Source organism: Oncorhynchus keta, chromosome 13, assembly GCF_023373465.1.
Source record: "Oncorhynchus keta strain PuntledgeMale-10-30-2019 chromosome 13, Oket_V2, whole genome shotgun sequence".
Classification (NCBI taxonomy): Eukaryota; Metazoa; Chordata; class Actinopteri; order Salmoniformes; family Salmonidae; genus Oncorhynchus; species Oncorhynchus keta.
In genome coordinates, this window is record NC_068433.1 from 32,879,395 (window position 1) to 32,904,940 (window position 25,546).

General features: G+C 42.6%; 1 protein-coding gene across 2 annotated transcripts in view; it reads right to left on the minus strand.

Annotated features, from left to right (window-relative positions):
• The window catches only part of nhsl2 (NHS-like 2), a 148,026-nt gene extending 122,745 nt beyond the window's left edge, over positions 1–25,281 (minus strand). The window contains exon 1 of one of the 2 annotated variants that reach the window (XM_052460011.1): positions 24,724–25,281. In XM_052460011.1, coding sequence (XP_052315971.1) covers positions 24,724–25,000 — 277 coding nt within the window. In that variant the 5' untranslated portion in view covers positions 25,001–25,281. Of the gene's footprint in view, positions 1–12,180; positions 12,976–24,723 lie in introns of those variants that run through there. The other variant, XM_052460012.1, reaches the window with a different exon arrangement.
• Between the last annotated feature and the right edge of the window lie 265 nt (positions 25,282–25,546).

Sequence of the window (25,546 nt, forward strand, 5' to 3'; positions counted from 1 at the left end):
AACTTTTGACTGGTACTGTAAATGCACACACACACACACACACTAACATAACACTAATGCTAACCCGAATCCCCTGGAAATAACTATAAATGTTGTGGGAAAAAGGTTTTGCATTGGATCCCAGAGACCAGACCCTACACTGTAAAAATAGAAAGACTCAAAAACACTATCATTGTGTAGTAAAACCATAGTAAAAACCAACCCTATGTAAGAATGGAAGTATTCTGAAACACCCAAAGGGTTCTTGGATCTGAATAGTTGTGCTTTTAAGAGTGTTGTGAAAACACTTTTTTGGTGTTTCAGTGCATGTAAAGTGCAGCATCAAACCTCAAAAATAATGTTTTGGCAGACTGTCTCTCATACAAGCAAATGGTTTTAAATTGCAAATGGTTGATGGTTGATTGATGAGGATTTTCACTCAATATTTCGATTAACATTTTAAAAAAGACACTGGGTATGAAATACTTTTCCTAGGGTAGACTTTGGCACAGTGGTCAGGCCCATTGTGAGATTATTAATCATGTAAAAAAATATATATATATTTAGGGCTACGTAAATTATAGCAGAGGTGGCATGTACAGTGGGCATTCATTGCTGACATTCATGCGAGAAGGTGGATGTGAACCCAGGTCTTCTGCTTGTCAAAAGACTGCCTTAGTCCACTCAGCAGGATTAAACTGTTGTGCTGAACCACCCTTCATACACTGAGCATGTGTAGACAGATTAGAAACAGAGAAGGAGTGAAAGTTGGATGTGGGAATTGAACCCCCAACTGCTGGGGCAGTAAGATGGCAAATTGATTTGGAAGTTGACCCACTCAACCACACAGTCATTCACCACGTGCGGAACGTGGGCCCCCATATCAGAAGACAACTGTTTAGAATAAAGGCTAAATGTGAACTTCAAACATTGTGCTTCCATACTGTTCAGAATAACCCCAATCTGAGGCATGGACATGGAGAGAGGGCATTTGTTGCAGGTGTGCCCTCTAGCAAACTCTATTGTCAAGTATAAACACCTTCATTGTGTTTAGGAGCTTCAGAGAAGGGATCTAATTCTGCACTACACAGGATGCGAAACACCATAATAGTATTTAAGCTTTTCTGGGTTAGTGCTCGCGGTCCCTGGCAAGGTGTTTCACAGCTCTTGATTATGTGGCGTAACAACACACCACGTCATGCTTCAGCACACCTCAGGATGAGTGTTTCAGTACACCTTAAATCTGTCCTAATACCCTCACAACCATGTGTTTCAATACTCCAGTAAAGTTAAGGTTTCGTCTCCTTTAAGGTGCTGGCAGCTGTTGCCACTAGTTTTAATGTTACAAAGATACTAATGTTTAATGTTACAAAAAAAATGTTTCAATAGTGTAGACTGGCAGATGAAATCAGACTCCTAGACTTTTTCCACATTTTGTTGCATTACAGCCTTATTCTAAAATGGACTAAATCTTTCCCCCCCTCATCAATCTACACACAAAACCGCCTAATGGGTAAAAACAGGTTGTGATTTTTTTACCAAATGTATTGAAACTAAAAACACATTTAAATGTACAAGTATTCAGACCCTTAGTACTTTGTTGAAGCATCTTTTGCAGCGATTACAGCCTCGAGTCTTCTTGGGTATGACGCTACAAGAGTGGCACATCTGTATTTGGGAAGTTTCTCCCATTCTTCTCTGCAGACCCTCTCAAGCTCTCTCAGGTTGGATGGGGAGCACCGCTGCATAGCTATTTTCAAGTCTCTCCAGAGATGTTTGATCAGGTTCAAGTCCGGGCTCTGGCTGGGCCACTCAAGGATATTCAAAAACGTGTCCCGAAGTCACTCCTCAATGTCTTGGCTGTGTGCTTAGGGTTGTTGTCCTGTTGGAAGCTCTGTCAGAGAGACCATTGGGTTTTGGTCACCTCCCTGACCAAGGCGTTCTCCCTTGATTGCTCAGTTTGCCGGGCCAGCTCTAGGAAGAGTCTTGGTGGTTCCAAACTTCTTCCATTAAGAATGATGGAGGCCAATATGTTCTTGGAGACCTTCAATTCTGCAGAAATGTTTTGGTACCCTTCCCAAGATCTGTGCCTCGACATAATCCTGTCTCGGAGCTCTACGGACAATTCCTTTGACCTCATGGCTTCATTTTTGCTCTGACAGGTGTGCGCTTTTGCAAATCATGTCCAATCAACTGAATTTACCACAGGTGGACTCCAATCAAGTTGTAGAAACAGCTCAAGGATAATCAATGAAAACGGGATGCACCTGATTTCAATTTTAGGTTTTATAGCAAAGGGTCTAAATACTTATGTAAATAAGATATTTTTGTTTTTTATTTTCACTAAAATAAAAAAATAATCTAAAAACCTGTTTTCGCTTTGTCATTATGGGGTATTGTGTGTAGAATGATGAGGGGATTTAATCCATTTTAGAATAAGGCTGTAAAGTAACAAAATGTGGAAAAAGTCATAGGGTCTGAATACTTTCCAAATAGACTGTATACAGGCACTAAAGTAATACTGCAAAAAACACAGCAAAGGAGTATACTTTTTGGCCTAAATGCAAAGCCTTTTGTTTGGGGCAAATCCAACACAACACATCACTGAGTAACTACCTCCTTATTTTCAAGCATGGTGGTGGTTGCATCATGTTATGGGTATGCTTGACATGGGCAAATACTGAGGATTTTTTCAGGATAAAAAGAAACGGGAGGGAGCTAAGCACAGGCAAACATGCTTCAGTCCGCTTTACAACAGAGACTGGGAGAATAATTCACCTTTTAGCAGGACAATAACCTACAACACAAGGCCTACACTTAAGTTGCTTACCAAGAATACAGTGAATGGTCCTGAGTCGCCAAGTTACAGTTTTAACTTAAATCTGCTTGAAAATCTATGCCAAGACTTGAAAATTGCTGTCTAGCCATGATCCCCAACATCTTGACAGAGCTTGAAGAATTCTGAAAAGAATAAATGGAGAAATATCGAACAATTCAGGTGTGCAAAGCTCTTATAGACTTACCCAAGAAGACAGCTTACCCAAGAAGACAGCTTACCCAAGAAGACAGCTTACCCAAGAAGACAGCTTACCCAAGAAGACAGCTTACCCAAGAATCTGTAATCGATGCCAGAGTTGTTTCTAACATGTATTCACTCAGGGAGCTGAATACTTATCTAACAACTATATTTCAATTATTTCATTTCTATAAATCTTTAAAAATGTTAACATTTTTCTACCAATTTGACTTTAGTGTATCTTTTGTAGATTGTTGACAAAAAAAATCAGAATTAAATCAATTGTAATCCCACTTTGTAACACAAATGTGAAGAAATACGAGGGTTCTGAATACTTTTGCAAGGCACAGTACAATGATGGCTGCTTCATGTTTGCTTCAAGTGTGTTTCATGTGCGTTTCATACGTTCTTGGTAACAACATAATAATACAGTAGCCTACATCAACACACAGGTCAAACAGGACTCATACAGTAGGACTTGTACAGTAATAAACAGCAAATAATGTTTGGTTGTATTTAAACAGTTAACATATTTTTTAGAGTTCTTCTTCGTGCACTCTCATATACTGTTGATGTTCTTTGTTGAATAAAATAGATACATCTTTCCAAACCCTTCTTAATTGTGTGTGTGTGTGTGTGTGTGTGTGTGTGTGTGTGTGTGTGTGTGTGTGTGTGTGTGTGTGTGTGTGTGTGTGTGTGTGTGTGTGTGTGTGTGTGTGTGTGTGTGTGTGTGTGTGTGTGTGTGTGTGTGTGTGTGAGGGAGGGAGGGGGTGAGAGTCAGGAGTCAGTTATTTCCCTGGCCCCATTCCCACTTGTCACATGACTGGGAGTTTAATAAGAAAGAGAGAGAAGGAGAGAAACAAAAAGAGAGAGAGAAAGTGGAAAACATCTGCTGTGCATTACAAGCCCATAGGGGGATGCCTCTGACTCTCGTCTCGCTCCTGCTCGGGGTCCTGCGCACATCTCTCTCACTCTCACTCTCACTCTCACTCTCACACACATGCCTAGGCCGGAGCTCATTTGTGGAACGTGGGGCCCGTCACAGCCACTCCTCTCCTCCAACACTCTCCCAATATCTCCCAACCCCCCTTTTCTTCCTTTCCTCTCAGAATCCACCACTGTATTCCTTCCTTCCACTTTACATCCCCCACTCACACATCTTTACTTAACAGAACACGGAGACTTACCAACATTCTAGATATCATTCCAGATTCCTTATTTTCTGCTGCGTTGCAGCAGTGACTGAGCTGGGAAGGTGTGTGTGTGTGTGAGACGGTTGACTGTGTGGAGGCGGAGGACAAGACACCAGGGGTCTCATTTATAACTTTGACAATTTACACCAAATATCTGTGTGCGTCATTTTTTTAAGGACTGGGCACTCACATAAATATTGAGATTTATAAACTCGGCGCAAGTTTCCCTTTATAAATCAGACTTGTCATGAAACTGTGCACTGTGCACGTGTGAACAAGCATTATAACTCTGCCTGAAAAATGCCCATCAGTTGCCTTCTATGGTGACAATAACACCCTTATTTGCTATATACAGTGACTTGCGAAAGTATTCGGCCCCCTTGAACTTTGCGACCTTTTGCCACATTTCAGGCTTCAAACATAAAGATATAAAACTGTATTTTTTTGTGAAGAATCAACAACAAGTGGGACACAATCATGAAGTGGAACGACATTTATTGGATATTTCAAACATTTTTAACAAATCAAAAACTGAAATATTGGGCGTGCAAAATTATTCAGCCCCCTTAAGTTAATACTTTGTAGCGCCACCTTTTGCTGCGATTACAGCTGTAAGTCGCTTGGGGTATGTCTCTATCAGTTTTGCACATCGAGAGACTGACATTTTTCCCATTCCTCCTTGCAAAACAGCTCGAGCTCAGTGAGGTTGGATGGAGAGCATTTGTGAACAGCAGTTTTCAGTTCTTTCCACAGATTCTCGATTGGATTCAGGTCTGGACTTTGACTTGGCCATTCTAACACCTGGATATGTTTATTTTTTAACCATTCCATTGTAGATTTTGCTTTATGTTTTGGATCATTGTCTTGTTGGAAGACAAATCTCCGTCCCAGTCTCAGGTCTTTTGCAGACTCCATCAGGTTTTCTTCCAGAATGGTCCTGTATTTGGCTCCATCCATCTTCCCATCAATTTTAACCATCTTCCCTGTCCCTGCTGAAGAAAAGCAGGCCCAAATCATGATGCTGCCACCACCATGTTTGACAGTGGGGATGGTGTGTTCAGGGTGATGAGCTGTGTTGCTTTTACGCCAAACATAACGTTTTGCATTGTTGCCAAAAAGTTCAATTTTGGTTTCATCTGACCAGAGCACCTTCTTCCACATGTTTGGTGTGTCTCCCAGTTGGCTTGTGGCAAACTTTAAACGACACTTTTTATGGATATCTTTAAGAAATGGCTTTCTTCTTGCCACTCTTCCATAAAGGCCAGATTTGTGCAATATACGACTGATTGTTGTCCTATTGACAGAGTCTCCCACCTCAGCTTTAGATCTCTGCATTTCATCCAAAGTGATCATGGGCCTCTTGGCTGCATCTCTGATCATTCTTCTCCTTGTATGAACTGAAAGTTTAGAGGGACGGCCAGGTCTTGGTAGATTTGCAGTGGTCTGATACTCCTTCCATTTCAATATTATTGCTTGCACAGTGCTCCTTGGGATGTTGAAAGCTTGGGAAATCTTTTTGTATCCTAATCCGGCTTTAAACTTCTTCACAGCAGTATCTCGGACCTGCCTGGTGTGTTCCTTGTTCTTCATGATGCTCTCTGCGCTTTTAACGGACCTCTGAGACTCACAGTGCAGGTGGATTTATACAGAGACTTGATTACACGTAGGTGGATTGTATTTATCATCATTAGTCATTTAGGTCAACATTGGATCATTCAGAGATCCTCACTGAACTTCTGGAGAGAGTTTGCTGCACTGAAAGTAAAGGGGCTGAATAATTTTGCACGTCCAATTTTTCAGTTTTTGATTTGTTAAAAAAGTTTGAAATATCCAATAAATGTCGTTCCACTTCATGATTGTGTCCCAATTGTTGTTGATTCTTCACAATAAAATACAGTTTTATATCTTTATGTTTGAAGCCTGAAATGTGGCAAAAGGTCGCAAAGTTCAAGGGGGCTGAATACTTTCGCAAGGCACTGTACTTTGGAAGTATTGGAATGAAGCCAAGACAGTATATCTAAAGCAAATAGCAATGGCGAACTTGATCAAATATCTTTGGAGATTTTGGCAGAATGTTTTCCTTTGCCGTGACATTTGCTGTAGCCTATCTGACCATTTCTAAACGACAAAAACAATGACAAATTGTTGTGGACCTGTAAACAGATCGTTTGAATTCAATGTTTTGCATTTACATTTTCCCTGAACCTAAATATCCCATCAATTCTGAAACATTGTCTACTCTGGAAAAAAAAATGAAAACTACTGCAGGCTTACTTGTAGTGGTAGCCTGCACACTTCAATGCAAAATATTTACTTTCTGTTCACCTATTCAATTCTACTGTATGTTAAAAAAACGCGCTACCTTTCGGGATGATATAATAATAGACTAATAGGCCCAATTCAATTTTTTTATTTTATTTATTTTTATTTCACCTTTATTTAACCAGGTAGGCTAGTTGAGAACAAGTTCTCATTTGCAACTGCGACCTGGCCAAGATAAAGCATAGCATTGTGAACAGACAACACAGAGTTACACATGGAGTAAACAATTAACAAGTCAATAACACAGTAGAAAAAAAAGGGGAGTCTATATACATTGTGTGCAAAAGGCATGAGGAGGTAGGCGAATAATTACAATTTTGCAGATTATCACTGGAGTGATAAATGATCAGATGGTCATGTACAGGTAGAGGTATTGGTGTGCAAAAGAGCAGAAAAGTAAATAAATAAAAACAGTATGGGGATGAGGTAGGTGAAAATGGGTGGGCTATTTACCAATAGACTATGTACAGCTGCAGCGATCGGTTAGCTGCTCAGATAGCAGATGTTTGAAGTTGGTGAGGGAGATAAAAGTCTCCAACTTCAGCGATTTTTGCAATTCGTTCCAGTCACAGGCAGCAGAGTACTGGAACGAAAGGCGGCCAAATAAGGTGTTGGCTTTAGGGATGATCAGTGAGATACACCTGCTGGAGCGCGTGCTACGGATGGGTGTTGCCATCGTGACCAGTGAACTGAGATAAGGCGGAGCTTTCCCTAGCATGGACTTGTAGATGACCTGGAGCCAGTGGCTCTGGCGACGAATATGTAGCGAGGGCCAGCCGACTAGAGCATACAAGTCGCAGTGGTGGGTGGTATAAGGTGCTTTAGTGACAAAGCGGATGGCACTGTGATAAACTGCAGTCGGAGGAGTAGAGATGTGCATGGTAACTTGTATAGCTACTTCGGGATTATGAACTCATCATTGCCAGATAAGTTGAGAAATTGATTCTGTAATGGTTATGAGATATATAGAATGTTTATAAATGAAATATTGTCAATGGAAAAAGTGAATCGTCTGTTCTACTGTTAAACTCTGCATCGGATAGGATCGTATAGAGCAAAATACTTGAAATAGCTTATCTACAGTGCCTTGCAAAAGTATTCATCCCCCTTGGCATTTTTCCTATTTTGTTGCAAAAAATATATAAACTTTCAACATTCCACAGAGTAACATTAAATCCATTTTTTTTAAATGGAAAGAATATTGGACTACTACAAACTTGACCAGTACCTTCTTCCAAGAGGCAAGGATGGCATTCATCAGAGAGGCAACAAAGAGACCAAAGATAACCCTGAAGGAGCTGCAAAGCTCCACAGCAGAGATTGGAGTATCTGTCCATAGGACCACTTTAAGCCATACACTCCACAGAGCTGGGCATTACGGAAGAGTGGCCAGAGAAAAGCCATTGCTTAAAGGAAAAAATAGGCAAACACGTTTGGTGCTCGCCAAAGGGCATGTGGGAGACTCCTCAACCATATGGAAGAAGGTACTGGTCAGATGAGACTAAAATGTAGCTTTTTGGCCATAAAGGAAAACGCTATGTCTGGTGCAAACCCAACACCTCTCATCACCCCAAGAACACCATCTCCACAGTGAAGCATGGTGGTGGCAGCATCATGCTGTGTGGATTTTTTTCATTGGCAGGGACTGGGAAACTGGTCAGAATTGAAGGAATGATAGATGGTGCTAAATGCAGGGAAATTCTTGAGGGAAACCTGTTTCAGTCTTCCAGAGATTTGAGACTGGGATGGAGGTTCACCTTCCAGCAGGATAATGACCTTAAGCATACTGCTAAAGCAACACTCGAGTGGTTTACGGGGAAACATTTAAAATGTCTTGGAATGGCCTAGTCAACGCCCAGACCTCAATCCAATTGAGAATCTGTGTTATGACTTAAAGATTGCTGTACACCAGCGGAACCCTTCCAACTTGAAGAAGCTGGAGCAGTTTTGTCTTGAAGAATGGGCAAAAATCCCAGTGGCTAGATGTGCCAAGCTTATAGAGACATACTTGTACCCCAAGAGACTGACAGCTGTACTTGCAAAAGGTGGCTCTACAAAGTATTGACTTTGTGCGGGGGGGTGAATAGTTATGCACGCTCAAGTTCTGTTTTTTGTCTTATTTCTTGTTTATTTCACAATAAAAAATATTTTGCATCTTCAAAGTGGTAGGCATGTTGTGTAAATCAAATTATATAGGAACAATGCCAAGGGGGGAGAATATTTTCGCAAGCCACTGTATTTACTACTGTGAAGTGGGTCCAATTAAATGAGATGGGACGAATGGTAGCCTATCCTAACTTGTTGTAGGCCTATAGGATATTTCGCGAGCATGAAACCATCACAGTCAGAAAAGGTGAGGAATGTATTCTGCAATGATCTTAAAATAGGAAATTAGAAGCCTATTTCGAATAATTTTCCAATGCAAAGATCAAATTATTTTGTTTTCGCTCTTCTCGCTAACGGCAAATGCTTACATCTTGTTATTATATTTTAGCTACCTGTTTTTCTGTTATGAATAAGAGTATCATCATATGTTCATGCACAAGGCTTGCCTTCCTGCAATGCAATTACTTCAACCACTAGAAACTGTGTGCACGCATGGTTTGGGGAATATTTTGTGCGTAGCAACATTTCTAAATGAGACCCCAGGATCGAGGCCTTTTGCCCAGGTACCCAACATGAGCACACACACACCATCATCTCTGGCATACCATACACACATACACATACAGGGACAGGAGCAGCAGGTACACCCGCATTATTCAACAGTCATCTGGACCAAAGAGAAATCAAACAAATCTGTGTCATGCAACTAACTTCAGAGTAATGCCTTCTGGACAGATCTTGCAAGACTCTACTATATATTTATTTCTCACACTCGCTTGCTCTCTCTTTGCGTCCCGTTTCTCTTCATCACTCTCTCTCCCCCTTCACTTCTTCAAAAATAGACTTCTGAATATCTTATCAATTCAACAAGTTCATAACTAGTGAACAGGCTTCTCTCAAAGGCTCCAAGTGACATTAAGATCAAAGATCAGAGACAGATACATCTTTCCTGCACACACACACTATCTACACACCCACACACACTACCTGTACGCTGCTCAGATCCTCCGTCTCTTCTAATAATAAACAACATCATTCTCCTTCACATAGTCTGTTCTGCAGACTGGCTCTGTCTGTGTGTCCCTGCCAGGGATCCACTCTATGGTACTGGATGATCATTTGAGCCTGGGTACTGTCAGTCTTCTCCTTTCCTGAGGCTAGAGGGAATGATCTGAAGAGACACTTTGCTGTGAGGCCTCAACTGTCTTGGATAAAAAGAGAAGAATGAGTCATGGTGAATTTGAAGTTGGTCGTGATCAGTGGCAGTCAGTAACGTTTAAGATGAGGGAGGATGATTATTTTTTTCTATTACAGCATATTGGATGACTGTCATTCATATTCCATTCACCCAGCCCAATGTTACATCGATAGGTTTAGGTTAATCCATGATTCTTGAATTTTCTCTATACCCATCATGAGGCTGCTACAGCCTAGCCTATGAATGAAAGTTTACAACGTAGCCTAATCAAGGTTACATACAGTGAGTGACACATTCAATACTGCCTTGCACAATATTTCCTGCATCTAGGTGATCTAGGGTGTAATCATTAGTCCAACAGTTGCAAACAAGAGTTTCTTTTGGACAAATCCAGGTATGTTTATCCCGTTTCGTTCCGTTTAAGAAACGTTTATCAACAGAATCGGCGGAATGAATACAGCCCTATCACACGCAAACACAGTTCACTTTCATAGCAGTCACATACAAACAGCATGATTACTTTGCTCGTTAATTACTTATTGCTTCTGTGCACTCTCCTCCTCACACCTTTCCCTTCGCTTGTGGGCTTCAGTGCACAACACATTAGCTGTCTGTGACCGGGTGAAAAAACCTTTCCAAGTCAAACCTTCATATCATAACCGCTAACCGCTACACACAGCCTACCTTGTTGTCACCATATTAGCTAACGTCAGTCAACATAGCTACTAGAACTAACGAGTTAGTAAACCCACTACAATTATGCAGTACAGTGTACAGTTACCAAGCATTTACACCGGCGAGCCCCGGTTGCAATAAATTCATAAAACCAAAAGTTTACCTGGACTTGAGTAAGTGAAAGTGAAAATAATACAACTAAATACAGCTAGCTCCCTGTCTCTCTCTTGCTTCTCCTTCATTTTTGAATAAATTAATTTCTTCAATTCTGTTCAAATATTGTCTTTCTCTCTTTGAGTCAACTACTCAATATATTTATGCAGTGTTAGCTAGCTGTAGCTTTTGCTTTCAGTAATATATTAATTCTCTAATCCTTTGATTGGGTGGACAACATGTCAGTTCATGCTGCAAGAGCTCTGATAGGTTGGAGGACGTCCTCCGGAAGTTGTCATAATTACTGTGTAGGTCTATGGAAGGGGGTGAAAAGTCTATGAAAAGGGGGTGAGAACCATGAGCCTCCTAGTTTTTGTATTGAAGAAGGATGGAAACTAGCTGTCCTTTTGTTGCAAGGCAAGAGTGTCTCATGAAATACATTCCAGATGCTGGTTCTTGCTATCTTGTCATAATTGTGATTTGACAGAGAAAGGGGAGAAGTCAGGAAGGGAGAAGTCCTCAACTTCAAAACCTCTCTCCCTATCAAACCTAGCTTAGCTTACTTCGCTGTCACTACTAACTACTGCCCTTGTTTGTTGTGATTGAATGGCAAAGACACGCCCAAGAAAATCCTACATCAAAACACAACCCCAAGACAACTCTAGTTTGGCTTCAGTCGTGGCCGTTAACATTTTTTAATGAGCAAGCCAAAAAACTAGGCAAAATCAGGCAAAGACACACCCAAGAAAAGCCGACATCAAAACACACACCCCAAAACAACTCTCGTTTGGCTGCAGTCATGGCCAATACCAGTGGTTAATGAGCAAGCCAAAACATTTGGCAAAATCAAGAAATTCAGCAGTCTTTTAAAGTAAAGGCATCCTTTACTTCACCAAGTACCGGGACATTTTAGCCAAAAACCTGGCTGCCTCTGCCAGGAGGCTGACACTTGGCCGCAAATGGATCTTTTAGCAAGACAATAACCCCAAGCAAGAAGAAATTATGATTTGGCCACAAAAATCAACAATTTGCAATGGCCATCTCAGTCTCCGGACTTGAACCCCATTGAAAACCCATGGCTTGAATTGGAGAGGGAAGTCCTTAAGCGCAGACGAAGGATATCAACAATCTGGAAAGGGTCTGTATGGAGGAATGGTCCAAGATCTCGCCCAATGGGTTCTCCAATCTCATAAAACATTTTAGAAAAAGGCTTGCAAGCGTAGGGTGCTGGAGTACTGAAAAGAGGGGTGCCAATCATTTTACTTGTTAAACAAAATCTATCGCTTTGAGCAATTGTATTCATGTAAAATAATGTCCCCCTTTTTTTGCATACAACGTAGCTCAATATTTGAATCATTTATTTTGTAGTCTTTTTTGCTCATCTTTATCAAAAGGTGCCAATAATTATGGACCCCACTGTATACACACACACACACACACACACACACACACACACACACACACACACACACACACACACACACACACACACACACACACACACACACACACACACACACACACAATCATGCTCTTACCTCTACTAAAGAAGGGCATGGTGAATGTTGTGTCAGAGCCTTTCTCCTCCTCCGGCCTCCCCTGTCCTGGAGACCTCCTTCTCTTCCACCGCATCACGCCTCTCCTCCCTCGCTCTGTCTATCAATCTCTTTCTCCAACCACACACCTGCTATGACCTCGCTCTATCAATCAGTCTCTCTGTTCACAGTTCCTCTCTCCTCGGTGCCTATCAATATCTCTATTCGTCCACACAAGTTACCGTTTTTTCTCACGAATCATGTTCTGGAGGCAGGTCTGCAGTGGCCACTATCTGGCACAGCCACAAAGTCATAAAATCAGATTTTAAACCTAATTCTAACCATACCCCTAACCTTGAATTTTTACATTTTGACAATTTTGACTTTGCAGCTGGACTGTCTAGCAGAAATCGTTCACTTCTGCCTAAAGGACAAGACAATAAATGTCAACCTGCTACGTCCACACTCCTCTTTTCTCCCGTCTTTATTTACCTTTCTCCTCCAATCTGCACTATTCCTCTCTTCCTCATCTGTATCTTTCCTTCTCTTTTTCTCCCTTTCTTCTCTTGTTCTTATCTCATTCTCTCCTCTTGTTTGCACTCCTCCTTTCTCCCCCTCTCTTCCTCTCCGTCCTAGGATCAGGCGACAGTGACAGCTCCAGCGACGATTCATACACCCACGAGGTGTGTGTGTGTGTGTGTATTTATGCGTGTGCCACTTCCACCTCATTAAAATGTGTGTTTATTCACTCATGCGCCTGTCTCTAAGTGTGTGTGTGTGTATGTGTGTGTGTGTGTGTGTGTGTTTACCCCCTCCCTCTCATCATCATCACATCCCTCCAGACTGCAGTGGATTCTGCTGCCTCAGCCCTCTTGACACACACATGCACACCGCTCTAGTCTAGCCAGGGCTCACACCATACACACAGTCACCAAGTGACACATAATTCACAGCTGGGGCTATGTACCTACCAACACAGAAACAGGGAGCCACACACACAATATAGTCTTTACACTCACAAATTACTTACTGTACAATTACGAACAGAAACACCAAACCCACACCTGTCAAGCTTTACATTATAATTACAGTCCACAGTGGAAGCAGCAGGTGCAACATTGTCAATAATATACATATTGAAATATAGAATGATTTAGAAACAATATAATTACCTAACAGAAAAGTGAAGAAAACTTTGCTCCACACACACACACACAATAAGAAAGTGACAGACGTCTGCCAACTCTGCTGTCTGTATGTCCCTGTTCTACTTCTCCTAGTGTTGTAGGTGGGAAAACAAAGAAATACAATCACTAGAGAGGCCATCCCTATTCAAGTCAATAATTCCATAATCTAGTGATTGTATTTGTATACGGAAGATAACGAAACATAGTATCAGCGGTCTAACTACCTTCACAAAAACGTCATAACATGTACCTAGGGCCCAGGTTTTCTTTCTCTATAAAAATGATTTTTCAGAAAAGCCTGCCATGTTAGTATTTTATAGGTTGCCACAAATGATCACATGCCAGACGATAAGGGAGAAAAGGCACACCTACAAAGTTTTATAGAGCATCTGCCTTTGTACCGTATAGCTAGGCTACTAATGAGAAGTAGGGATCCTTAATTCACCACCAAAAGTAGGAATAGCAAGCACAGACATTCCATGTGACCCGTGTTGTACATTGAGCTGTTAACAAACACTCACACACACACACACTTACACAGATACACACACACACACACATACACACACAGGCATATAGACACATACTCTGATACACACATACCCTATGTTTACTAACACCACGCCTGCACACTTCAGAGTCACGCACCTGCCAAACTTAAACTTGGCAGGGGAGGGCAGGGGAGGGGCAGGGCACCGAACACACACACACAGACACACAGAGCTCATCAAAGCGCCAGCATGCATGCAGCGGGTGGCAGAACTGTTTGTTCTGTTATTGTGTCCTAGCGTATAGCCCCCTGCCGACACACACACCCACCCACACACCCCCCTCACCACAACAACCTGCCCCTGCTGCCAACACATACTTTAGTTTTTCCCACAGTGCCCAGCAGCTTACTCTGAGGCATGGGCTACACTAAAATAGCATCCTTTCCTACCGTCCTTCCCTTGTCTCCTTTTTACTTTCATTTCTGTGAGTCATTTAATTTTATCTCTCTGTATTTAAAGCAGAATTTTCTTTTTTTAAATTAGAACAGTTCAAAAAACAAGTAGAGACCTAGACAACAATTTGGATTTGGAGCCACTTCCTATGTTTCTCATAATGAATTGTATCTGTTCCCTTTCTCTCTTCCTCCATCTGGAAGTGATCGGTCCACCATTACGGCACCTCAGAGCCCAGGCCAGTTTGTGGATCTTGACATCAGGCCATTGCCCAATTAGAATGGTCCAATCGCCGCCAAATATCGATAGAAACGCCCCACTACAAACAGAGGGGTGTTAGAGAGAAATACCATAGATACAGCTCTGTCCTTCAAAAGAGTCTAAAATGAAACCATATTCCCATAAAATACACCACTATTACCATAGACAGAGGAGAAAGGAAGGAGGAAAAGGAGAAGAGAAAGTAGGGGAGAGGAGAGAAGATGGGGATGGGAGGATCGGAGGAGAACAGGAGGTACAGTGAACGGAGGACAACTAGGATGAGGAGGAAGGAGAGGAAGAGCAGCCGAGGAGCATGGGTAATGTAGTCAGTCCCTTTGGGAGGTCAGGAGTACTAACTTCCTATGGGCGCTCCCACAATACACCAATATCCATTCCATCTCTATAACCATTCTATCCATCTCCATGGAAACCGGAGTGAGGAGGCAGGAGGAGAGGCAACGAGGGCGAGCAATGGGAGTTCAGTGTCAGTAAGTCTGAATTAGCCTGCCACCAAACTACATCACAGCAGATACCCATAGACTTCCAGCCATTGTGCTAACGCTAGTTAGCGATTGCGCTTCAACTTCCTTCAAACTGCACGCAGAGGCATTGCCAAAATCCCAAAGTGTCCCTTTAGCATGTGTCTGTCCAAACATTCCATCTTACAGTGAACAAGCATGAGGCAAATGCATCATTCTCGAACCTCTCTCTCTCTCACACACACACGCACAGCTGGCCAGGTCTGGGCTTTGCTTTAGAGGTTTCGCAGATCTAAAAGACGAGAAGAGAGGAAAAAGTGAGAACAAGTCTACCATCCAGATGCACACCTCTATGTACCCTGCTTAGCTTGGGGAAACAAGCCGTGTTCGATTCAGCGGAGCTGTCGCGTCAACACCTTTAGATGTTGATCAGCTTCCGTACTCCTTCTGCGTAAGACTACCTGAATGACGTCGACGAGTTGAAAGCAACTCACTTCTCGTACACAGGCTGCATGTGAAAGTAACTTCAGAGTGAGGTTGGGTTTATGTTGTCCAAAGGATACCGTGATTTCAACGTGAAGCTATGTATACCATCATTTGTCCATCGTCGATTGGATCTTTGGAAGTTTAGAAGTAGCTAGCATTAGCACTATAAATAGCATGCCAAATTCATGATATTAATAATAAATGTGTACCTTTGGAGAGAAAGAGAGAGAATGATTTGCATTTGTCACATGCTTGTTTACTGTAGGATGGAATGTTTGGACAGTTACATGCTAAAGGGATACTTTGGAATTTTGGCAATGCCTCTGCATGCAGTTTGAAGGAAGTTGAAGCGCAATTGCTAACTAGCGTTAGCACAATGGCTGGAAGTCTATGGGTATCTGCTAGCATGCGCCACTTAGCATTGGCTCGCAAAACCACCTTTAACTTCCTTCAGACTGGACACAGAGACACAACAATTATATCCAGGAGTTCATCTGACTCTGGGAAAGTGGTTAAAGGGCCTCATTGCCAAAATCCCGAAGTATCCCTTTAATGATTACAGTCTGTCTATCTCTGGAAACCAACCCTGCAAGACCAAACGGAAGTGAGCCCCCTCCTCTCTCCCTCGTTCTCTCTCTCCCTCTCCACTCCCCCCTCTCTCTTTCTGACTTCTATCTTATCTGTGTGTGTGTCTCTCTCTCTCTCTCTCTCTCTCTCTCTCTCTCTCTCTCTCTCTCTCTCTCTCTCCCTTTCTTTCTACATTCGATCGGAATCTGAGCTCTGATGGTAGAATAAACAGAGTGTACAGATGCCCTGTGCAGTGTAAGCAGAAACGAGTGGAGGAGTGGAGGAGAAGTAAGCAGCGCTACAGTGAACTGGTGGACTGGGGGACAGCTAAAAGATCTGCAGAGAATAACAGAGGATAGGTGCATAGAGGATAACTGCAGTCCTCAAGAGCTGCATGGCTGCTGGTTTCCTGCCTGAGAAGATTGGCCCAGAGAGATGAGTTTGGGGCCAACAGCTCAACTGTCCGGAAACTCCAGTGCTGTTCAGCACATGTAGCCCAGCCTACAGTACACCATTACACACACGGGAACATAACAGAACAGGCTTTCTCTCATTCTTCCTCTCTTTCTCTCAACCATTCGTTCATTCAATTTCTATATTTGACCAGGTGTGCCAGGTATGTTAAGTTCTCATTTACAACTATTTCAGTTGAATGCAATTCATAAGGAATATTAATCCATTTCAGACACACCCTTAGCTATAATCTGATGATGAATCACCATTGAAATGTAAATTGAATTTCTTTGGAATCCTCTCCTCCCCTTCCCTCTGATCTCCCCCCTCCCTCTCTCCCTCCTCACCCCTTCCCCTCTCCTCCCAAGGAATTTGTAAATTGTCTCCTCCCTCCTACTCCAGGGAACTGCTGACCTCACAATGAGCTCTAATTCCATTCGATCCTAAGTTTTTTCGACCCAAATGGCACCCTACTCCTTACACAGTGCACAATTTTTTTTTACCAGGGTAGATAGTAGGAAATAGGGTGCCATTTTTAGGATGCAGCCTTGGTTGCGTCCTGCTTCTCTTTCTGTTGTATTCTCAGACATGAATATCTTTCCATGGGAATGGGATAGGATGCACGCGCGCACAAACACGCACACCCAGCAGAGACTGGCTCTAGGGAAGCATTAGGATGACAGTCAGCAACACTTCCAACTTATTGCACAGCTGCTTTTCACACAGGCTGACAAATTGCTTTCCTTCTCTCCTTTCGGCTCCTTTTCTACCTGATCTTTGTGAGTAAGATTATTGCAACAAGCAAGCTCAGTGTGTGTGTGTGTGTGTGTGTGTGTGTGTGTGTGTGTGTGTGTGTGTGTGTGTGTGTGTGTGTGTGTGTGTGTGTGTGTGTGTGTGTGTGTGTGTGTGTGTGTGTGTGTGTGTGTGTGTGTGTGTGTGTGTGTGTGTACACAGAACAGTGTACTGTAGAACAGAAACAGAGAGACAGAGAGACACCCACGCGGGAACTCTGGCAGAAGTTTGCTCCACAGAACACTTGCTCTGGCTTTGTTTTGGCGTTGTCCACAGCTGGACTGTCGCCAGGGCAACGGGCCGAGCCACAAAGTGCAACAGAGGGGGGAAAATAACATGATTTAAAAGAAAGAGGAAAGTTGAAGTTACGTAGCTAGAGAGAAAAGGCTTGCAGCCAAGGCAGGAAGTTGTTCATAGTTTTTCTTCTGCGTTTTTCACCTGCATTTATCTCCCCCTCATGATTCCCCTCCTACACTCACTCCCGCTCTCTTTATCCTTTTCCTTTTCCCTCTCTCTCTATCCCAACACTCCCTCTCTCCATCTTTCTTCCTCTCCTTTCTCCCCTCTCTAACCTCAAACACTCAAATTCTCCCTCCCTCGCTTTCTTTCTATTCCCCATCTCACCCTGTATCCCCTATCTCACTCTTCCACATCCCATCTCCCACTTTCTCCCTCTCCTTACCCCCCGCCCCCTCTTTACTACACCCACAATCCTCCTTTCTCTCTTTAAGAATCATAGGTCCATTGAGTGCCAAATTACACTTCACAATGAGACAGCAACCCAAACAAGCTCCCAATAAATCATCAAGAGAGAAGAAGAAAAAAAAACATTCCGAAGCCTCCAAAAGCAACATGGCTGTGTTTGGCCAGGTCTTCACGGTAGTTAGTGAGCTGGTGCTGCTGTTTCCAACACTGACTCATTGGGACCACACAGAACAGAGACACAGGTAGGTTGATCTGATCACCATTCTATCTGACCATCCAAATAATCACAGAGAGGCAGAGGATTACTCTTTGAGGTTCCAGGTCCTGCCTGGTTGGGAATTTCTGGGATTTCTGGGAAAGACAGAGGAGGAGGAGGAGAGGACAGCGGAGAGGGGGTAGAAAACAGAGGTGGGTCTTCTCCCTGAAAGAAAACAGGGAGGGGAGAGGGAGAGAAGAAGAGAAGGATAGAGGGTCAGGGTGGGATAGTTCTTAGCTCCACTAAAGGGTCTGTCTGGGTCTCCTGACTTAAACTCACTCTGACTTTCTGCTCTAGAGAGAGAAGATAAAGAGAGAGAGGTCTGAGAATTCCACAGGAAGGACAAGCTCTTTGGTTCACACTATCACAATTGACGACTGACTGACAGCTTCCAGGGATAAAACACAGCACAAACACACTGAGGTCAAAGAGCGACAGAGCAGGGAACTACTAAGATAAGGAAAAGGAAACTGATAAAGGAAACCGCTCCTCTCCTCCTTCTCCCTCTGCTCTCTCCCTCCTTCCTCCTCTCACTACTCTATGCTCAGTGTAAGACAATGGACTGAGCAGTTTCTAGGCATATATGCAAAACATTGACAATAGTAGGGTTCACACGCATTTGGTAAAACATTCACTACAGAAAGAAACTAAGTCCCCCAAAAACCTGAGTGAATTGTATGTAGGACTGTTTTACTGTTGTGAGCAATAACAGCATGAAGGAAGAGATACCCTAACCATAGACAGGCTATAACACATGGTTTTATCTCCATGGAGATCTAGTGACATCATGCCATGTAGCTTTAAAGGCAATTCCACCATAACAGAATTACGAGCTGACTCCGTTTTTTCACTTTACAATGTATGCCAAACAAAAACCATTGATTTAAAAGTTTAACAAACCATACAAGTATATGCACAAGGACTACTTCTAAAAATGTCCACTAAAACATTTATAAAAACTATTTTAGTGGAAAAACTGTGCAGGTGCAAACTTTGATCACGGAATTACGTTCAAATCTTCCTTCGATTTTTATGCGACCACGTTTTCCAAAACCTCTATTAAGTATCTGCTCTGTCTTAAGATTCAAAGATATCTGCAGAAAGAATAGGGTGTCAGCTATGACATGGCACCCTTGAGTTTGAAAAAATATATTTGGGTTATTGAACTGCACCCGGTAACGTTATTACATCATTGGTCCCTGATCTGTACTCCACAGAAATGCATAATAATGGATACGAATGCACTTCTCCTCATGTTTCACAAGTTTGGACATCACAACGCAGCTCAACACAGTACAGTGAGGTGCAATAGAATACAGCACAGCAAAGCACAGCAGAGCAGAGTAGGAGAGAGTAGAGTGCAGTAGAGTACAGTAGAGTACTGTATAGTACAGTAGAATTCAGTACAGTAAAGAAGAGTATAGTTCAGTACTGTATAGTACAATATACTGTAATCTACTGCAATATATTATTATTTACTGTACTATCCAAACTTGTCAAACAAACGTCTATCAAAGGTTCAGATTTGGTCCGGTCTGTCTGTGGACGTTAACATTAAGTTCAGGGTGAACTGACCAAATTTCAACTACTTTTCAACGTGCGTGGACGTCCGGTGTTGGCCGGTGCTCGGCGGGTGAGGGGGCTGGTTACAGTAAATGGAAAGAGAGGGTAGGTGTCAGTAAGATCCGGGAAAGGTGACGTTAACTAGAGAGTGAGAACCAGACAGAGAGATAGGGAATAAGAGAGGTAGGTAGTTGTTCTGACATAAGACTGTTTTAACACTTGGTTTGACCACCAGATGAGAGAAAGACAACAGAAAAATGTTTGAGCTGAACATAACAGTATGCCAGCGGACGGTAACTGTGGTTTGTGACAATTATGATTTCCCATTGTAGCCAATTCAGTTGCAGTTATTCCGTTACTGATTTTTGGGTAATTCCGTTACCAATTTTGTTACAGAATTATGAGTTTTAATCACTTAATAATTCATAAACAAAATTGATATCAGTAAAATAACTATAACTAATTGATAGATCTACCATTACCTCATAAGGGAGAGAATTTAAGAAATATCTTAAAGATATGTGGGATTTTGGTAACTGAATTACAAGGCACAAGGCAATATTTCTTAAACTTACAGAAAGGTAAGCAATTTCTCCTAAACTAAATAGAAGTGTATGTTTAATACTTTTTAATACTTTTTCTGGTAATGTTTTCTAAGACCCCTTTTCTATCTGTTTACCCAGAAATCAAAGCCTTTACATATGCCTAGTTTTTAAGATGGAAAATGGTTGAAAAATGTATCTATGCCTTCATTTCCCAAATACATAGCATCTTAGCTTTCATTTGACACCCAGTTGTACATGCTCCTATGAACTTCACATGTTGGTGCTCATGGGTCCTTTTCAATGGGAATGCCCCTTAAGATTCTTCAATGTACACTACATGACCAAAAATATGTGGATACCTGCTCGTCAAACATCTCATTCCAAAATCATGGGCATTATTATGGAGTTGGTCCCCCTCCCTTTTCTGCTTTAATTAACAGCTTCCACTATTCTGGGAAGACGTTCCACTAGACGTTGGAACATTGCTTCAGGGACTTGCTTCCATTCAGCCACGAGCATTAGTGAGGTCGGGAACTGATGTTGGGCGATTAGGCCTGGCTCGCAGTCTGCCTTCCAATTCATCCCAAAGGTGTTCGATGGGGTTGATGTCAGGGCTCTGTGCAGGCCAGTCAAGGTCTTCCGCACAGATCTCGACAAAACATTTCTGTATGGACCTAGCTTTTTGTGCACATGCTGAAACAGGAAAGGGCCTTCTCCAAACTGTTGCCACAAAGTTGGAAGCACAGAATCGTGTCATTGTATATATATGCCATTTAGCAGACGCTTTTATCCAAAGCGACTTACAGTCATGTGTGCATACATTCTACGTATGGGTGGTCCCGGGAATCGAACCCACTACCCTGGCGTTACAAGCACCATGCTCTACCAACTGAGCTACAGAAGGACCACAACGCTGTATGCTGCAGCGTTAAGACTTACCTTCACCTAGCCCGAACCATGAAAAAGAGCACCAGAACATTATTCCTCCTCCACCAAACTTTAAAGTTGGCACTATGCATTCGGGCAGGTAGTGTTCTCCTGGCATCCGCCAAACCCAGATTTGTCTGTCGGACTGCCAAATAGTGAAGCGTGATTCATCACTCCAGAGAACGCATTTCCACTACTCCAGAGTCTAATGGAGGGAGCTTTACACCACTGCAGCTGACGCTTCGCATTGCACATGATGTTCTTAGGCTTGTGTGCAGCTGCTCGGCCATGGAAACCCATTTCATGGAGCTGCCAACGAACGGTTATTGGGCTGACGTTGCTTTCAGAGGCAGTTTGGAACTCAGTAGTGAGTTTCGCAACCGAGGTCAGACGATTTTTGCGTGTCATGTGTTCTGTGAGCTTGTGTGGCCTACAACTTAGCGACTGAGTCGCTGTTGTTCCTAGACGTTTCCACTTCACAATAACAACACTTACAGTTGACCGGGGCAGCTCTAGTAGGGCCGAAATTTGATGAACTGACTTGTTGGAAAGGTGGACTCCTATGACAGTGCCACGTTGAAAGTCACTGAGCTCTTCATTAAGGCCATTCTACTGCCAATGTTTGTATATGGGAGTTGCATGGCTGTGTGCTCGGTTTTATACACCCGTCAGCAACGGTGTGGCTGAAATAGCTGAATCCACTCATTTGAAGTGGTGCCCACATACACTACATACACAAAAGTATGTCGCAGACCCCGAGTCAATGTTGCAAATTTGGGTCTTCAGCACAACGTTTGTCTGCCATAACAACTGCCATAACAACTAAGTGAGTCATAAGTGTGCCGCCATTGACTTGCCATGGTACTTCTGAACTGTGGTAGTCCTGTTATTACAACCGGAAGCATCACATGAAAACTGTAGCCTGAGTTTCTCTCAGACTCCATCATTACTGAGGTTCCACTCTCCAACTGAGGGCTGCTGAACTCACAATGGCTTTCTCACAGGAAACAACGTTTTTTTTCCTTTATCGTGTCATGTTCATTGTTGTGTCATGTCATTACAACCGCATAACATTAAAACGGGTCGTTTCTGGAGAGAGCTGTTGAACTTCCAATATATTTCTCACAGGAAATATTTTGTCATGTTCTGGACAATGTGTTCTGTCTCTCTAGTCTCTAGGAGCTGCCTGTCACCTCACTTTGGTTTGGTTGTCCTCAAGCCAAGAGGGCAGAGACAAAAACATGTTTCTCAACTTCCGGGCAGAACAGCTGCAAAGCGTTACATCCCAAATGTCAACCTATTCCCCATAGTGCACTACTTTTGACCTGGGCCCATGGAGTGGCATTTGGGACGCTTTATCTCGTGTCATCTTCACCTCACCTCCAAACATACGCATACGCCTCTCTCTATTTGAATCAGCGTACTGTCTATCAGTGACTCTGTCCTTGTCACGTTTTCAAAGACATCATTATCCGGTGTGAAATCTAAATCTGTTATCATGCACTCTGTCGATGTTCGTAACTAGGCATGTTGTGTGTGTCGCGCTCCAGTGAGTTGGTGACAAAGTAGCCAGTTTTCACTGGGACATAACATTGTGGGATACTGGGATACTCTATCCACACCTTCACATTCATACCTTTTCTATCCATATCTTTACAAACCAAGTCAATGCTGTTTTGTAACATGAATGGAATTGGAGTAGATGGTTAAAAATACAAGTATCGTCAAGGAAGGAGGGAACCACATTAGTGTGATCAAGAACTGTGGAATCGGCGATTCGACTTCATAATAAAAGTCCCCTATTGAAACTGATGCAAACGGATGAAAATAGTGGAATCAGGCCACAATTGGACTAGATAATGTTAAACAAGTTTGGAATGTTATATAAATTCAACAAAAGACAATCATTTGTTCATTTGATGACAAAATATGATAGACTTCAGAATTGCATTGATGGCATTCTTCTATTTCAATGTACACCCTTACCTATGGCTCTTGGGTCCATGAAATGGAGTATTAGCCTACTCAGTGACACACACAGATTACAATTCTAAAGAGCTTACACAAACATTAGCATCGAAGCTCTTTAACTGTGGGAAATCGCCACACAATTCAGTGGGATAAGGGGGAGGCAAGGGGGAGTACGATGACATCAGCGGGCACCATCAGACCAACTCCTTCAATGGCTTGGTCTACTCCCTGATGTTTGCAGTTCTGTCTAAAAAAAAACACTATTTTGCTTCAAACATATATATATTTTTTACCGTTTTAGTGCGTGTACTTTACTGTATTTATACTTATTATTCATCAGGCCAAGCGATTGACCTGATGCATATTTTGGCACAAGTACACGCAGGCCTTGGGATGATCGTTATGCCAGTCAATCATTGTTTACATTAGTCTTTGAAAGAGTTGACTTTTCAACTGAAGTCTAGTACGGAATGGCATTTTATTTAATTTCATTTGAAGCAAACAGGGTAAGCAAATAAATATGTTTAAGGTGTTTTGTCTTTCACACTGATATTCAACACAACAAGCGGTATATTCATTTAAATTCCTTCAATAAGGACTATGACGCTAACACTTGTGTACACTCTACATAGCTGTGTTCTGTGGTTGTCACTGAGTAGGCTGATAAATCCTTTCATGGATATTGGAATATGAATGTTCAATACACTTAGGTTGACTGGTGAGCTCAATGTTGCTCATTTCACAGTGGTTTCAGAGTCCCGTAATAAGAACTATGAGGCTAATATTTGTGTAAACTCTTTAGAATTGTAATCTGTGGATGTCACTGAGAAAGCAGATACCCTATTTCATGGACCCAAATATCCATAGGTAAGGCTGTACAATGCAACACACAGACCCCCATTGTATTTCTGAAGTCTATACAGCCACACTGCGATTTACACTGATTTGTACTTTTTGTGTAAAATGTGCTGATTGTCCTTTGTTTAATTTATATAATAACACTCCAACCTTCTCTACCTTCTCAATTGTGACATGATTCCACAATTTGTATCCGTTTGCATCCGTTTCAATTGGGAACTTTTATTTTAAAGGCGAACCACCAATTCCACATTGTCGCTCACGCTAATATTGTTCAGAAAACACTAGTCCTAAGGCCTACTTTGCAAACAGCCATTGAAATCTGCAGAATGGTAGGTCATAAGCAGCCATAAGGAACGCACGCATTGACGTGATCCACCTTTTTACAATAAATTGACATTCCTCTATTCTCCCACCCCAAGTTACCTCGAACTGTCGATGTTGAATACCTCTCCCACACATTCAACTTCAAGTTGACCTCAGTGAGTTGCAAGTCTCACACGGACCACACCACACAAGTGATAGAAAATTATACAGTGTGCTTTTTCTTACTCTTTGGCGGTGGCTTACTGGCGAGCGCAGCGATGTGTCGCTGTAAACGGATCACTTTGCCCTCGAGCGTGCCCGACCGGTGACAGATAGACACGAGCTCGCCCTCGAGCTCTTCCAAGATGCTGACGGAGTGCCGGGATAAATCCGAGAGCTGTCGGAGCACCGAACATAGAGTGAACCCGCAAACGTCCACCAAGTCCCCGAAAATCGCAGTTTGCCTCTTCGCGTCGTTTTTACAGACATCCTTGGGAACTATTGTGCGCTTGCAGAAGGGCATTTTCACTCCAAACGCGCAAACCCAACCGAAAAAAAATCCTCCTTTAGCAGTAAGGAAGCGTGCTATCCGTGCGGAAAACTATGTTGTTGTTGTTGAAGAAGAACCGTAGAAGCCTACAGTGCGTTCATATTTTGCATTGCGATTGACTGTCCACCGCGCGGTGCTCTCCGCATCGGCGCAACAGTAGGCTGGCTGGCAATAGGCTTGTCTCTGGTCTTCCCAAAGCGAAACCTGCTGCGGGGAGGAGGAGGATTCAAACCTCAACCCCTCTGTTTTGTTCTGTTCTGAAGACATCGGTCAAGACTTCACCCCAACTTGCACTTTGCACAGATACTCTGGAACTTGTAGGTTAGCCTATTTGACTGGCACAGGTGGCTGGTGGCACCTTGATTTGGGAGGATGGGCTCATAGTAATGGCTGGAACGAAGTGCATGGAATAGTATCAAACACATCATGGTTACCATGTGTTTGATACCATTCCATTCACTATTATGAGCCATCCTCCCCTCACCAGCCTCCTGTGATTCTAGAAACATGTTTTATTCC